This window comes from Taudactylus pleione, unplaced genomic scaffold (genome assembly GCF_031769625.1).
Source record: "Taudactylus pleione unplaced genomic scaffold, aTauple2 ptg000738l, whole genome shotgun sequence".
Taxonomy (NCBI): domain Eukaryota; kingdom Metazoa; phylum Chordata; class Amphibia; order Anura; family Myobatrachidae; genus Taudactylus; species Taudactylus pleione.
The window spans coordinates 1,473,642-1,489,675 of NW_028285140.1; the positions used below are offsets into that span (position 1 = coordinate 1,473,642).

The 16,034-nt window shown below is 47.1% G+C and overlaps 1 protein-coding gene across 5 annotated transcripts in view; it reads right to left on the reverse strand.

The window, feature by feature from the left end:
* Nucleotides 1–16,034, reverse strand: part of CACNA2D4 (calcium voltage-gated channel auxiliary subunit alpha2delta 4) — a 512,905-nt gene that overhangs the window by 160,769 nt on the left and 336,102 nt on the right. For all 5 annotated transcript variants that reach the window (XM_088457118.1, XM_088457115.1, XM_088457117.1 and 2 more), the window contains one exon: nt 10,427–10,544. In XM_088457118.1, the coding sequence (XP_088313244.1) occupies nt 10,427–10,544 (118 nt within the window). The remainder of the gene's footprint in view (nt 1–10,426; nt 10,545–16,034) is intronic.

Sequence of the window (16,034 nt, forward strand, 5' to 3'; positions counted from 1 at the left end):
GTGACCTCTGCGTGTTAGGAGTACAGTAAGAAGCTATAGGTCAGTATTACATGGATGTATAAGGAGGATGGTGACATACATAGGAGGCCCTGTGACCTCTGCGTGTTAGGGGTACAGAAAGAAGCTTTAGATCAGTATTACATGGATGTATACGGAGGATGGTGACATACAGAAGAGGCCCTGTGACCTCTGCGTGTTAGGGGTACAGTATGAAGCTATAGGTCAGTATTACATGGATGTATAAGGAGGATGGTGACATACAGAGGAGTCCCTGTGACCTCTGCGTGTTAGGAGTACAGTAAGAAGCTATAGGTCAGTATTACATGGATGTATAAGGAGGATGGTGACATACATAGGAGGCCCTGTGACCTCTGCGTGTTAGGGGTACAGTAAGAAGCTATAGGTCAGTATTACATGGATGTATAAGGAGATGGTGACATACAGAGGAGGCCCTGTGACCTCTGCGTGTTAGGAGTACAGTAAGAAGCTATAGTTCAGTATTACATGGATGTATAAGGAGGATGGTGACATACATCGGAAGCCCTGTGACCTCTGCGTGTTAGGAGTACAGTAAGAAGCTATAGGTCAGTATTACATGGATGTATAAGGAGGATGGTGACATACAGAGGAAGCCCTGTGACCTCTGCTTGTTAGGGGTACAGTAAGAAGCTATAGGTCAGTATTACATGGATGTATAAGGAGATGTGACATATAGAGGAGGCCCTGTGACCTCTGCGTGTTAGGGGTACAGTAAGAAGCTATAGGTCAGTATTACATGGATGTATATGGAGGATGGTGACATACATAGGAGGCCCTGTGACCTCTGCGTGTTAGGGGTACAGTAAGAAGCTTTAGATCAGTATTACATGGATGTATAAGGAGGGTGGTGACATACAGAGGAGGCCCTGTGACCTCTGCGTGTTAGGAGTACAGTAAGAAGCTATAGGTCAGTATTACATGGATGTATAAGGAGGATGGTGACATACATAGGAGGCCCTGTGACCTCTGCGTGTTAGGGGTACAGTAAGAAGCTTTAGATCAGTATTACATGGATGTATACGAAGGATGGTGACATACAGAAGAGGCCCTGTGACCTCTGCGTGTTAGGGGTACAGTATGAAGCTATAGGTCAGTATTACATGGATGTATAAGGAGGATGGTGACATACGTAGGAGGCCCTGTGACCTCTGCGTGTTAGGGGTACAGTAAGAAGCTATAGGTCAGTATTACATGGATGTATAAGGAGGATGGTGACATACAGAGGAGGCCCTGTGACCTCTGAGTGTTAGGGGTACAGTAAGAAGCTATAGGTCAGTATTACATGGATGTATAAGGAGGATGGTGACATACATAGGAGGCCCTGGGACCTCTGAGTGTTAGGGGTACAGTAAGAAGCTATAGGTCAGTATTACATGGATGTATAAGGAGGATGGTGACATACAGAGGAGGCCCTGTGACCTCTGCGTGCTAGGAGTACAGTAAGAAGCTATAGGTCAGTATTACATGGATGTATAAGGAGTATGGTGACATACAGAGGAGGCCCTGTGACCTCTGTGTGTTAGGGGTACAGTAAGACGCTATAGGTCAGTATTACATGGATGTATAAGGAGGATGGCGACATACAGAGGAAGCCCTGTGACCTCTGCGTGTTAGGAGTACAGTAAGAAGCTATAGGTCAGTATTACATGGATGTATAAGGAGGATGGTGACATACAGAGGAAGCCCTGTGACCTCTGCGTGTTAGGGGTACAGTAAGAAGCTATAGGTCAGTATTACATGGATGTATAAGGAGGATGGTGACATACAGAGGAGGCCCTGTGACCTCTGCGTGTTAGGAGTACAGTAAGAAGCTATAGGTCAGTATTACATGGATGTATAAGGAGGGTGGTGACATACAGAGGAGGCCCTGTGACCTCTGCGTGTTAGGAGTACAGTAAGAAGCTATAGGTCAGTATTACATGGATGTATAAGGAGGATGGTGACATACATAGGAGGCCCTGTGACCTCTGCGTGTTAGGGGTACAGTAAGAAGCTTTAGATCAGTATTACATGGATGTATACGGAGGATGGTGACATACAGAAGAGGCCCTGTGACCTCTGCGTGTTAGGGGTACAGTAAGAAGCTATAGGTCAGTATTACATGGATGTATAAGGAGGATGGTGACATACATAGGAGGCCCTGTGACCTCTGCGTGTTAGGGGTACAGTAAGAAGCTATAGGTCAGTATTACATGGATGTATAAGGAGGATGGTGACATACAGAGGAGGCCCTGTGACCTCTGCGTGTTAGGAGTACAGTAAGAAGCTATAGGTCAGTATTACATGGATGTATAAGGAGGATGGTGACATACATAGGAGGCCCTGTGACCTCTGCGTGTTAGGGGTACAGTAAGAAGCTATAGGTCAGTATTACATGGATGTATAAGGAGATGGTGACATACAGAGGAGGCCGTGTGACTTCTGCGTGTTAGGAGTACAGTAAGAAGCTATAGTTCAGTATTACATGGATGTATAAGGAGGATGGTGACATACAGAGGAAGCCCTGAGACCTCTGCGTGTTAGGAGTACAGTAAGAAGCTATAGGTCAGTATTACATGGATGTATAAGGAGGATGGTGACATACAGAGGAAGCCCTGTGACCTCTGCGTGTTAGGGGTACAGTAAGAAGCTATAGGTCAGTATTACATGGATGTATAAGGAGATGTGACATATAGAGGAGGCCCTGTGACCTCTGCGTGTTAGGGGTACAGTAAGAAGCTATAGGTCAGTATTACATGGATGTATAAGGAGGATGGTGACATACAGAGGAGGCCCTGTGACCTCTGCGTGTTAGGAGTACAGTAAGAAGCTATAGGTCAGTATTACATGGATGTATAAGGAGGGTGGTGACATACAGAGGAGGCCCTGTGACCTCTGCGTGTTAGGAGTACAGTAAGAAGCTATAGGTCAGTATTACATGGATGTATAAGGAGGATGGTGACATACATAGGAGGCCCTGTGACCTCTGCGTGTTAGGGGTACAGTAAGAAGCTTTAGATCAGTATTACATGGATGTATACGGAGGATGGTGACATACAGAAGAGGCCCTGTGACCTCTGCGTGTTAGGGGTACAGTATGAAGCTATAGGTCAGTATTACATGGATGTATAAGGAGGATGGTGACATACGTAGGAGGCCCTGTGACCTCTGCTTGTTAGGGGTACAGTAAGAAGCTATAGGTCAGTATTACATGGATGTATAAGGAGGATGGTGACATACATAGGAGGCCCTGTGACCTCTGCGTGTTAGGGGTACAGTAAGAAGCTATAGGTCAGTATTACATGGATGTATAAGGAGGATGGTGACATACAGAGGAGGCCCTGTGACCTCTGCGTGTTAGGAGTACATAAGAAGCTATAGGTCAGTATTACATGGATGTATAAGGAGGATGGTGACATACATAGGAGGCCCTGTGACCTCTGCGTGTTAGGGGTACAGTAAGAAGCTATAGGTCAGTATTACATGGATGTATAAGGAGATGGTGACATACAGAGGAGGCCCTGTGACCTCTGCGTGTTAGGAGTACAGTAAGAAGCTATAGTTCAGTATTACATGGATGTATAAGGAGGATGGTGACATACATCGGAAGCCCTGTGACCTCTGCGTGTTAGGAGTACAGTAAGAAGCTATAGGTCAGTATTACATGGATGTATAAGGAGGATGGTGACATACAGAGGAAGCCCTGTGACCTCTGCTTGTTAGGGGAACAGTAAGAAGCTATAGGTCAGTATTACATGGATGTATAAGGAGATGTGACATATAGAGGAGGCCCTGTGACCTCTGCGTGTTAGGGGTACAGTAAGAAGCTATAGGTCAGTATTACATGGATGTATAAGGAGGATGGTGACATACATAGGAGGCCCTGTGACCTCTGCGTGTTAGGGGTACAGTAAGAAGCTTTAGATCAGTATTACATGGATGTATAAGGAGGGTGGTGACATACAGAGGAGGCCCTGTGACCTCTGCGTGTTAGGAGTACAGTAAGAAGCTATAGGTCAGTATTACATGGATGTATAAGGAGGATGGTGACATACATAGGAGGCCCTGTGACCTCTGCGTGTTAGGGGTACAGTAAGAAGCTTTAGATCAGTATTACATGGATGTATACGAAGGATGGTGACATACAGAAGAGGCCCTGTGACCTCTGCGTGTTAGGGGTACAGTATGAAGCTATAGGTCAGTATTACATGGATGTATAAGGAGGATGGTGACATACGTAGGAGGCCCTGTGACCTCTGCGTGTTAGGGGTACAGTAAGAAGCTATAGGTCAGTATTACATGGATGTATAAGGAGGATGGTGACATACATAGGAGGCCCTGTGACCTCTGCGTGTTAGGGGTACAGTAAGAAGCTATAGGTCAGTATTACATGGATGTATAAGGAGATGGTGACATACAGAGGAGGCCCTGTGACCTCTGCGTGTTAGGAGTACAGTAAGAAGCTATAGTTCAGTATTACATGGATGTATAAGGAGGATGGTGACATACAGAGGAAGCCCTGTGACCTCTGCGTGTTAGGAGTACAGTAAGAAGCTATAGGTCAGTATTACATGGATGTATAAGGAGGATGGTGACATACAGAGGAAGCCCTGTGACCTCTGCGTGTTAGGGGTACAGTAAGAAGCTATAGGTCAGTATTACATGGATGTATAAGGAGATGTGACATACAGAGGAGGCCCTGTGACCTCTGAGTGTTAGGGGTACAGTAAGAAGCTATAGTTCAGTATTACATGGATGTATAAGGAGATGGTGACATACATAGGAGGCCCTGTGACCTCTGCGTGTTAGGAGTACAGTAAGAAGCTATAGGTCAGTATTACATGGATGTATAAGAAGGATGGTGACATACATAGGAGGCCCTGTGACCTCTGCGTGTTAGGAGTACAGTAAGAAGCTATAGGTCAGTATTACATGGATGTATAAGGAGGATGGTGACATACAGAGGAGGCCCTGTGACCTCTGAGTGTTAGGGGTACAGCAAGAAGCTATAGGTCATTATTACATGGATGTATAAGGAGGATGGTGACATACATAGGAGGCCCTGGGACCTCTGAGTGTTAGGGGTACAGTAAGAAGCTATAGGTCAGTATTACATGGATGTATAAGGAGGATGGTGACATACAGAGGAGGCCCTGTGACCTCTGCGTGCTAGGAGTACAGTAAGAAGCTATAGGTCAGTATTACATGGATGTATAAGGAGTATGGTGACATACAGAGGAGGCCCTGTGACCTCTGTGTGTTAGGGGTACAGTAAGATGCTATAGGTCAGTATTACATGGATGTATAAGGAGGATGGTGACATACAGAGGAAGCCCTGTGACCTCTGCGTGTTAGGGGTACAGTAAGAAGCTATAGGTCAGTATTACATGGATGTATAAGGAGGATGGTGACATACAGAGGAGGCCCTGTGACCTCTGCGTGTTAGGAGTACAGTAAGAAGCTATAGGTCAGTATTACATGGATGTATAAGGAGGGTGGTGACATACAGAGGAGGCCCTGTGACCTCTGCGTGTTAGGAGTACAGTAAGAAGCTATAGGTCAGTATTACATGGATGTATAAGGAGGATGGTGACATACATAGGAGGCCCTGTGACCTCTGCGTGTTAGGGGTACAGTAAGAAGCTATAGATCAGTATTACATGGATGTATAAGGAGGATGGTGAAATACAGAAGAGGCCCTGTGACCTCTGCGTGTTAGGGGTACAGTATGAAGCTATAGGTCAGTATTACATGGATGTATAAGGAGGATGGTGACATACGTAGGAGGCCCTGTGACCTCTGCGTGTTAGGGGTACAGTAAGAAGCTATAGGTCAGTATTACATGGATGTATAAGGAGGATGGTGACATACATAGGAGGCCCTGTGACCTCTGAGTGTTAGGGGTACAGTAAGAAGCTATAGGTCAGTATTACATGGATGTATAAGGAGGATGGTGACATACAGAGGAGGCCCTGTGACCTCTGAGTGTTAGGGGTACAGTAAGAAGCTATAGTTCAGTATTACATGGATGTATAAGGAGATGGTGACATACAGAGGAGGCCCTGTGACCTCTGCGTGTTAGGAGTACAGTAAGAAGCTATAGGTCAATATTACATGGATGTATAAGGAGGATGGTGACATACATAGGAGGCCCTGTGACCTCTGCGTGTTAGGAGTACAGTAAGAAGCTATAGGTCAGTATTACATGGATGTATAAGGAGGATGGTGACATACAGAGGAGGCCCTGTGACCTCTGAGTGTTAGGGGTACAGCAAGAAGCTATAGGTCAGTATTACATGGATGTATAAGGAGGATGGTGACATACATAGGAGGCCCTGTGACCTCTGCATGTTAGGGGTACAGTATGAAGCTATAGGTCAGTATTACATGGATGTATAAGGAGATGGTGACATACAGAGGAGGCCCTGTGACCTCTGCGTGTTAGGGGTACAGTAAGAAGCTATAGGTCAATATTACATGGATGTATAAGGAGATGGTGACATACAGAGGAGGCCCAGTGACCTCTGCGTGCTAGGGGTACAGTAAGAAGCTATAGGTCAGTATTACATGGATGTATAAGGAGGATGGTGACATACATAGGAGGCCCTGGGACCTCTGAGTGTTAGGGGTACAGTAAGAAGCTATAGGTTAGTATTACCTGGATGTATAAGGAGGATGGTGACATACAGAGGAGGCCCTGTGACCTCTGCGTGTTAGGAGTACAGAAAGAAGCTATAGGTCAGTATTACATGGATGTATAAGGAGTATGGTGACATACAGAGGAGACCCTGTGACCTCTGTGTGTTAGGGGTACAGTAAGAAGGTATAGGTCAGTATTACATGGATGTATAAGGAGATGGTGACATAGAGAGGAGGCCCTGTGACCTCTGAGTGTTAGGAGTACAGTAAGAAGCTGTAGGTCAGTATTATATGGATGTATAAGGAGTATGGTGACATACAGAGGAGGCCCTGTGACCTCTGTGTGTTAGGGGTACAGTAAGAAGCTATAGGTCAGTATTACATGGATGTATAAGGAGGATGGTGACATACAGAGGAAGCCCTGTGACCTCTGCGTGTTAGGAGTACAGTAAGAAGCTATAGGTCAGTATTACATGGATGTATAAGGAGGATGGTGACATACAGAGGAAGCCCTGTGACCTCTGCGTGTTAGGTGTACAGTAAGAAGCTATAGGTCAGTATTACATGGATGTATAAGGAGATGTGACATATAGAGGAGGCCCTGTGACCTCTGAGTGTTAGGGGTACAGTAAGAAGCTATAGGTCAGTATTACATGGATGTATAAGGAGGATGGTGACATACATAGGAGGCCCTGTGACCTCTGCGTGTTAGGAGTACAGTAAGAAGCTATAGGTCAGTATTACATGGATGTATAAGGAGGATGGTGACATACATAGGAGGCCCTGTGACCTCTGCGTGTTAGGAGTACAGTAAGAAGCTATAGGTCAGTATTACATGGATGTATAAGGAGGATGGTGACATACAGAGGAGGCCCTGTGACCTCTGCATGTTAGGAGTACAGTAAGAAGCTATAGGTCAGTATTACATGGATGTATAAGGAGGATGGTGACATACATAGGAGGCCATGTGACCTCTGAGTGTTAGGGGTACAGTAAGAAGCTATAGGTCAGTATTACATGGATGTATAAGGAGGATGGTGACATACAGAGGAGGCCCTGTGACCTCTGCGTGTTAGGAGTACAGTAAGAAGCTATAGGTCAGTATTACATGGATGTATAAGGAGGATGGTGACATACAGAGGAAGCCCTGTGACCTCTGCGTGTTAGGGGTACAGTAAGAAGCTATAGGTCAGTATTACATGGATTTATAAGGAGGATGGTGACATACAGAAGAGGCCCTGTGACCTCTGCGTGTTAGGGGTACAGTAAGAAGCTATAGGTCAGTATTACATGGATGTATAAGGAGGATGGTGACATACAGAGGAGGCCCTGTGACCTCTGCGTGTTAAGAGTACAGTAAGAAGCTATAGGTCAGTATTACATGGATGTATAAGGAGGATGGTGACATACAGAGGAGGCCCTGTGACCTCTGAGTGTTAGGAGTACAGTAAGAAGCTATAGGTCAGTATTACATGGATGTATAAGGAGATGGTGACATACAGAGGAGGCCCTGTGACCTCTGCGTGTTAGGAGTACACTAAGAAGCTATAGGTCAGTATTACATGGATGTATAAGGAGGATGGTGACATACAGAGGAGGCCCTGTGACCTCTGCGTGTTAGGGGTACAGTAAGAAGCTATAGGTCAATATTACATGGATGTATAAGGAGGATGGTGACATACAGAGGAAGCCCTGTGACCTCTGCGTGTTAGGGGTACAGTAAGAAGCTATAGGTCAGTATTACATGGATGTATATGGAGATGTGACATATAGAGGAGGCCCTGTGACCTCTGCGTGTTTGGAGTACAGTAAGAAACTATAGGTCAGTATTACATGGATGTATAAGGAGGATGGTGACATACATAGGAGGCCCTGTGACCTCTGAGTGTTAGGGGTACAGTAAGAAGCTATAGTTCAGTATTACATGGATGTATAAGGAGGATGGTGACATACATAGGAGGCCCTGTGACCTCTGCGTGTTAGGAGTACAGTAAGAAGCTATAGGTCAGTATTACATGGATGTATAAGGAGGATGGTGACATACATAGGAGGCCCTGTGACCTCAGCGTGTTAGGAGTACAGTAAGAAGCTATAGGTCAATATTACATGGATGTTTAAGGAGGATGGTGACATACAGAGGAGGCCCTGTGACCTCTGCGTGTTAGGAGTACAGTAAGAAGCTATAGGTCAGTATTACATGGATGTTTAAGGAGGATGGTGACATACAGAGGAGGCCCTGTGACCTCTGTATGTTTTCCTATTGAACACTAAAGAATTAACACATTTTAAGCCTTAACTTCAGAACTGAGCAATTACACAGATATTATATACAGATGATTCTAGCCTCAATATGCCACGTGAGTGAGCTGACAGGTCCCATGATCCTCTGCTAGTGCCGGGTGACTTTTTTGCCGAAAATGCATCTTAAGCTGCATACACAAATAGGACCAAGAGTGCTGTAAATTCCTACCATGTCATAATAATGCAATGTAACAGGCGGAAAAGTTTCGCCTATGAATCGGAGGCGGAAAAAAGTGCAGAATTGGGGTTTTGGGGTGCAACATTGCGGGAACCCCCTGCAGCCTTCAGACAGTCCCCCTAAAGGTATATAAATTGTATGGTGAACGTGGTCTCTAGGCTCTACCTTAGAAACTGATGAACCAATCTTGAAAATAAATCACTTAAAAGTACATATATACCGCTCCTATATGGTTATATTCATAAGTGATTTATTTTCAAGATTGGTTCATCAGTTTCTAAGGTAGCGCCTAGTGACCACGTTCACCCTACAATTTATATGCTTTATCACTAAGGTCCAGGGTAGACCTTGAACGTTTTCATAGGCTGCTCTCCATACATTAGTGCAGCGCAATTGTGTATCCCTAAACATATCCAACTATTAGTCCCCCAAAGGTAAACTGCGTCAAATTTTATTTAAAAAAACACTTTACACCCCAAAAAATGACTTTAAATTTGGGCGCGAAAAAAATGAATTAAAAACTAGCGAACTTGACTCTGGGGGGGTCCCCAAGTATGCCCCAGGTGTTTTTTTTATTGCAGGTGCCTGCGGCAGGTGGATTTTTCACGATTTTTTCAACTTCACTTGAGCAACTTTTAAATATGCTGACCCCCATTTTGAAGTGCCCCAAATTTGCTGAGATAACTTATTTTCTGGAAAAAATACTCCTGAATACTATTCTGCACCACGTATAGAAAAACGCTATTTAGCAGCTATTGAGCCCGTTTAAAAACACCAAATACCTTCAAGCAAGCCAAATCGGGGGGTACCATAGGTGAGTTTCGCCGAGGCCCGTTTTCGCGTACATTTAAATTGAATACGGGGTAAAGCGGGCACGCACGCGATACTTTTTCGCCTACAAAACAGGCGAAGTAGGCAGAAAGTCCGGGAGGCAGCTCGGCTCAAATTGAATAGGGCTCTTAGACGCGTTTTCGGCTAAAATGACACTAGCAGCGTCTCACAGGACCTGGCACGCCGAGAGGGCTGTTTAGCGAGACTGCAGGAAAGATGTATAAGGACACATCTGTACATATATTAGCATCACTGGTGTATTATACTGGTATTATCGGCACCCAATCTGCCTCCTTTCATATACTCTGGGCCCTATCCCAGTCACCCAGCATCCGCCACCACTAATGGACTCCTCTCCTAGCCTGTTAAAAAAGCATAGCAATCATTCATGATATCCTAGGTTTGTGCTGCAGATGTAATAGACTTTGCTACCCAGGGCACTCGGTATAGCTGGCAGAGGATATATTTGACTTCTTTGGCTTGTAATGAGACGCGGGGGAAGTTGCTGCAGTCACAGAAAGAGTCGCTGACCAGGAGGAGGAGATTACTGTGCACTACCTGCTGCATCACAAACATCCTGCGGAGAGATAACACAAACATGATGCAACGATGTCACAGACACATATAGAGGAATGTCATAGATTGCGAGTTTGCGAAAATCACATTTTTGGGGGGCGATTTCCAGGTGTGATTGTAGTCGCCGTAATGTAAAAGAATGTGAGTACAGCCTAACTCTACATAATCTCGCCCCTACCGCTTTCAGCACGACACAATCCGTCCTCCAGATGTGCCTAATGTTAAACATACAGGTCACAGCATGTAATAGTGTGCGAGTTGTACACTAACTGGTAGAATAACTCGCTAATAGACGGAACTGAGGAACAGCGAGATAGCAGCTAATAATCAGAGCAAGGGACCTGCCGCAAACTGACCGAGCAGCACTGCCCCATTCATTGCGATGGAGAGTGGCCCGAGCAACATCTCCTCTGAGAAGGAGTATTCCCTGTGGATTGTGTGAGTAATAAATGGGTAAACAAGGGGGAGTGGGGGAATGTTCATTTAATAAAATATTCTTTTATATGGGGTTTGTGTACAGTCTTTCTTTTAATATTTTTTTTTTACCGATGGACTACAGGTTCCAGCAGGCCCTTGATGGCCGGGCATGCTGGCACTTGGGGTTCTAGCAGTTCTCCTGATTTATTTTTATAAATTACATTAACCATTATAGTATCTCCATAGCCACAGACACCAGGGGTATGGAGAAGAGTCCGTTATACCCCTGCTGGTCTCCCCTCTATGGTTCCATTGGCCCTAGCTGGTCAAGCCTAGTGCTGGTAAAAGGGGACACCATGTACATTCCCTCTAATTTGATCTATACCAGCCTAGACCCAAGCGCTAGAGTAGGGGCAGCCTATAGTGGGGGCCCCATGAACTTTCTTTCTGATTTGCCCTATACTAGCCTAGGCACAAGGGCTAGGGCTGGGGCCGCTTAGAGGGGAGACCCCATGCACTTTCCCCCCTGATTTGTTCTCTACCAGCCTAGACACAAGCAAGAACCATTCTGCTCATGCGCAAAATGAGTCCTGTGCATGTGCAGACAGGGATGTCTTAACAGCAGTGTGGGCCCTGGGCAAAGCAATGCACTGGGGCCCCTACCCACCCATTGTGCCCCCAGTAGTAAGCCACTTATATAGTGCCCCCAATAGTAGTCCCCCCCATGCAGTGCCCCCAATAGTGGTACAGTGCCCTTTAAATAGTGGCCCCAGCTGTAGTCCCCCCTTATGCAGTACCTCCAGTATTGCCCTTTATATAGAGCCCCCAGTAGTGGTCCCCGGATGCAGTGCCCCTAGTGGTAGCCCCCCCCTATGCAGTACCCCCAGTATTGCCCTTTATATAGAGCCCCCAGTAGTGGTCCCTCGATGCAGTGCCCCCAGTGGTAGTCCCCCCCCTATGCAGTGCCCCTAGTAGTAATCCCCTCCCCTTGTAGTAGTCCCCTTGTAGTGCCCCTAGTTGTAGTTTCCCCCATGCAGTGCCCCCAGTAGTCACACACGTAATAAAAATAAATAAAAAAACACCTGAATCCCCGCTCCTGCTACTCCGTCCGTCCTACCGCGCCGGCCAGCTCTGCATTATGGCAGAGACGTCATGATGTCTCTCCCATTACCCACTGTGTGAGCCGGAAGATGGAGCTCATAACTGAGCTCCAGCCCGGCTCCGGCAGTGGGCGCAGCAGCCAATGACAGACTCTCATTGGCTGCTAATTAAAACAAACGCACAGCTGCCGGCGGCTGTGTGTTTGTCACTGTGTAGTGCTGACCAAACTCCGTCCAGTCAGCGCTAGACGCGCGGTGCAGGTGTGTCGCAGAGACACAGTCTGCCCGCGGGCCGCATGGTCGCAGCCGAGGCGCCCTCCACTATGTGGCGCCCTACTCGGCTGCGTACCATGCGTAACTGGGGAAGAGGGAGGTCGCTCGTCACGGGGGGGAGGCCCTGCGGATCAGACACAGGGCCCGATTCAGAGCCGCTCGTAAGCAACCGCTTGTTCGCTCCGAGCGATGTTCGCACATCTGCGCATGCGTATTGGTCGTAATGCGCATGCGCCAACCAGTCATTGCGGTCGGAAATCGTGTGTTCGCTACATAGCGAGTGCCTGCTACTTTGAGTGACAGAATGAGGCGTATGTGGGTGGTAACAGGGGAAGGTGCTTGAAAACGGGGAGTGGAGATCCGAATGGAGGCGTGCCAAACGGTCAAAACGGGAGTTTTATGGGTGTGCATAATTAACAAAGCAGCGCCATCGACCAAGTCACTTGGTTGTTTCTTAGCGTGAACTGTTCGCATGATTGCGGTAGGAAAATTCAACCGCAAGCACTGCGAGCAGTTCAGACGCCTTTCGATGTACTCGATTAATCTAATAAATAGCGGAGATGACGTGTGATGCGAACGGCCAGGGGGCGTCTTTACAAAACAGCGAGCGCATGTTTCGTTCGCTCGCTCAGACATAGAGGTGTCAACAGACCGCAAAGAGCGAGCGCTCAATTTAAATATCCGGACCCTTTTTCCGAACGAGCGAGCGCAAATAGAGTCCGGCTTTGAATCAGGCCCACAGTCCTTTAAAAAAAAACATAATTTACTAACTGGCACCGGCTGCAGGGGACTGGAGGGCCCCTTGAAGCTTCGGGCCCTTGGGCAGCTGCCCTAAAAGCCCAATGGAAGAGACGACCCTGTGTGCAGACCCTAACACATCGGAGATATGTGCTAACCATTCCCTGAATCCAGCCCAGTTTGCTGTGAGAGGTGAGAGAGGGGAGAGAATGACCCTTGGGTTTCTGACAGCTATTATCAGATAAGACAGCGCAGGTATAGAGCTGCCTCATCTATACAGATGTACTGAGTGTCACATGTGTTACTATTATTTCTAGAATGTTTCATATTATATTATCCTGACAGTGATTCTCTCTGTCATAGTTTTATTAGTTTATCTGACACATTAGAGAAAATTGCTAATAAAACTGTAGTGCCACTGACTGCCACAAGAGGGCGTCTGAGACTGCTGAATATATATATCTTTATATATTATGGCCCTCATTCAGAGCCGTACGCTCTGAGCAGAGCGCACGCTCTGAATGAGGGCCGGCCTCCATGAAAATGGAGCGTCCTCCTGGACGCTCGTATAGCTGTGGGTCACCACCCACAGGCTATACGAGCGCGCAGTTTGATGGCCGCGATGGTCGTGACCATCGCGACCATCGAAACTGCGAGCCGGAGCCTGCGGTTGAGGTTTTCAACCGCAAGCTCCGGAGTGATTTTGGCTCTATCAGAGCCAAAATCACTCCCACTGACATCACTAGTGATGTCAGTGGGCCGGCTTCTGACGGGAGGCGTTCCCGTGGGAACGCCCCCGTCAGGGAGGCACGCCCCCGGCACGCCTACCAAAGGGGGCGTGCTGTCAATCAACATCGACAGCACGCCCCCTTTGATCAGACACAACGAGCGAAGGACTTTCCTTCGCTCGTCGCGTCTGGCACATGCGCACGACGGAGCTCCCTCCGTCGTGCGCATGCTCAGTCCAGAACATCGACTCACTTGCGAGCGGACAGCCGCTCGCGAGTGGGTCTGAATCAGGCCCTATATTAGTATATTGTTACATCATTGCATATGGGATCTGTGATACGATCACATTACTATGTAATGCCTTTCCAATACATGTACAACTCTATAGATTAGTATGTTTAATACGGACCAAATAGACTATTTTGCAGGATATTACTTACACTGGGCCTGATTCAGTAGCGATCGCAACTGCGATTACGCACACAGTCGTCCAATTGTTGCTTAATGCGTATTCATCACAGTGCGTTCGTGTGTGTGAGTAAGCATTGTGATCAGCTCTGCAGATAGATAGCGTTCACAATGCGAGTGACGTCAGGTCAGCGTTTGGGGGTGTCGACGGGGGAGTGGTTGTAGAAACGCAGGCGTGCCACTCTGTTTGACTGCCGTTACATGGGCGTGCATAAATTAGCCACTGTGGCAGTATATGCAGCTTGTGTGCTCGCTGTGTGCGACGGTATACTCAGTTCAATTTCTGAGTAAGGTCAGACCTGTTACTATTGCACGTGAGGCTCCGATGTTAGTCGATGTTACCGATGGCTTTGCGGACTTGCTAAGGATTACGGATGTGGGCGTCTCTATACTTGCTTAGGGCGTCTGCATACTGACATTGCCATTGCAGACATTAGCATATGTTTGGTGTGTAATACAGCTGCGATCCTTGCTGAATCCGGCCCACTGCGCACAGACACCCTGCATTTTCCTGCTCAGAGATAAGATGAGTTATAAAACCATTGTAAGGTGCATGTATAACGTTACATTAACCCATTCATGTCCAGATGATTATCCACCCTTTGTCTCCCGTTCTTTATTGATTAACATGCACAGGTGACTGTAATATTGCTGATAGAGCTACTGTACATTCCTGTAGAATAGTGGAATAAATATCGATTTTTTTTATTTTATGTACATTGGGGGAAATAACTCTTTCCCTAGTTATACAATGTGCTGTCAGAATAATAATATTACAGTGCGATCGGCTTGTTCTCCAGAGATTGACAGGCAGGGACCATTTGTGGGCGGCAATGGTGTGTGTGTGTGTGTATATGTGTGTGTGTGTATATGTGTGTGTGTGTGTGTGTGTATATGTATGTGTGTGTGTATATGTGTGTATATGTGTGTGTGTATGTGTGTGTATGTGTGTATATATGTGTGTGTGTGTGTATGTGTGTATATGTGTGTGTGTGTATATGTGTGTGTGTGTGTATATGTATGTGTGTGTATATGTGTGTGTGTATGTGTATATGTGTGTGTGTGTGTGTATATGTGTGTGTGTGTGTGTATGTGTGTGTGTGTATATGTGTGTGTGTTTGTGTGTGGGGGGGGGGGGGGGGGGGAGGGGGGGTGGTGACTGAATTGCAGGCAGGAACCGTCTATGATTCCGTTTGCTGTAAAAAAAAAAAAAGGCTCCAGCGCCTCAGTTACGGAGCCATTATGCGTGACCATGGGGTTACTCAGAATTTTGATAATCGAGTAATCTGCGCATGATTTGCTTAGCCACTGGTGGGCGTCTCAATACATTCGTATATTTTTGCACAGTGACTGCGTACACATTCGTAACACATCAGACCCTCAATAACGAAAAAATGATACTGTAACTATATTTCCTGCTCTTATCTGTTATCCATGTTACTGCCGCTGTCCCTGGCTCCCCCGCCTGCGGCTCCTCTCTGCAGCTGTACCTGGCTCCCCCGCCTGCGGCCCCTCTCTCCAGCTGTCCCTGGCTCCCTCGCCTGCGGCCCTCTCTGCAGCTGTCCCTGGCTCCCCCGCCTGCGGCTCCTCTCTGCAGCTGTACCTGGCTCCCCCGCCTGCGGCTCCTCTCTGCAGCTGTACCTGGCTCCCCCGCCTGCGGCTCCTCTCTGCAGCTGTACCTGGCTCCCCCGCCTGCGGCTCCTCTCTGCAGCTGTCCCTGGCTCCCCCGCCTGCGGGTCCTCTCTGTAGCTATCCCTGGATTCCCT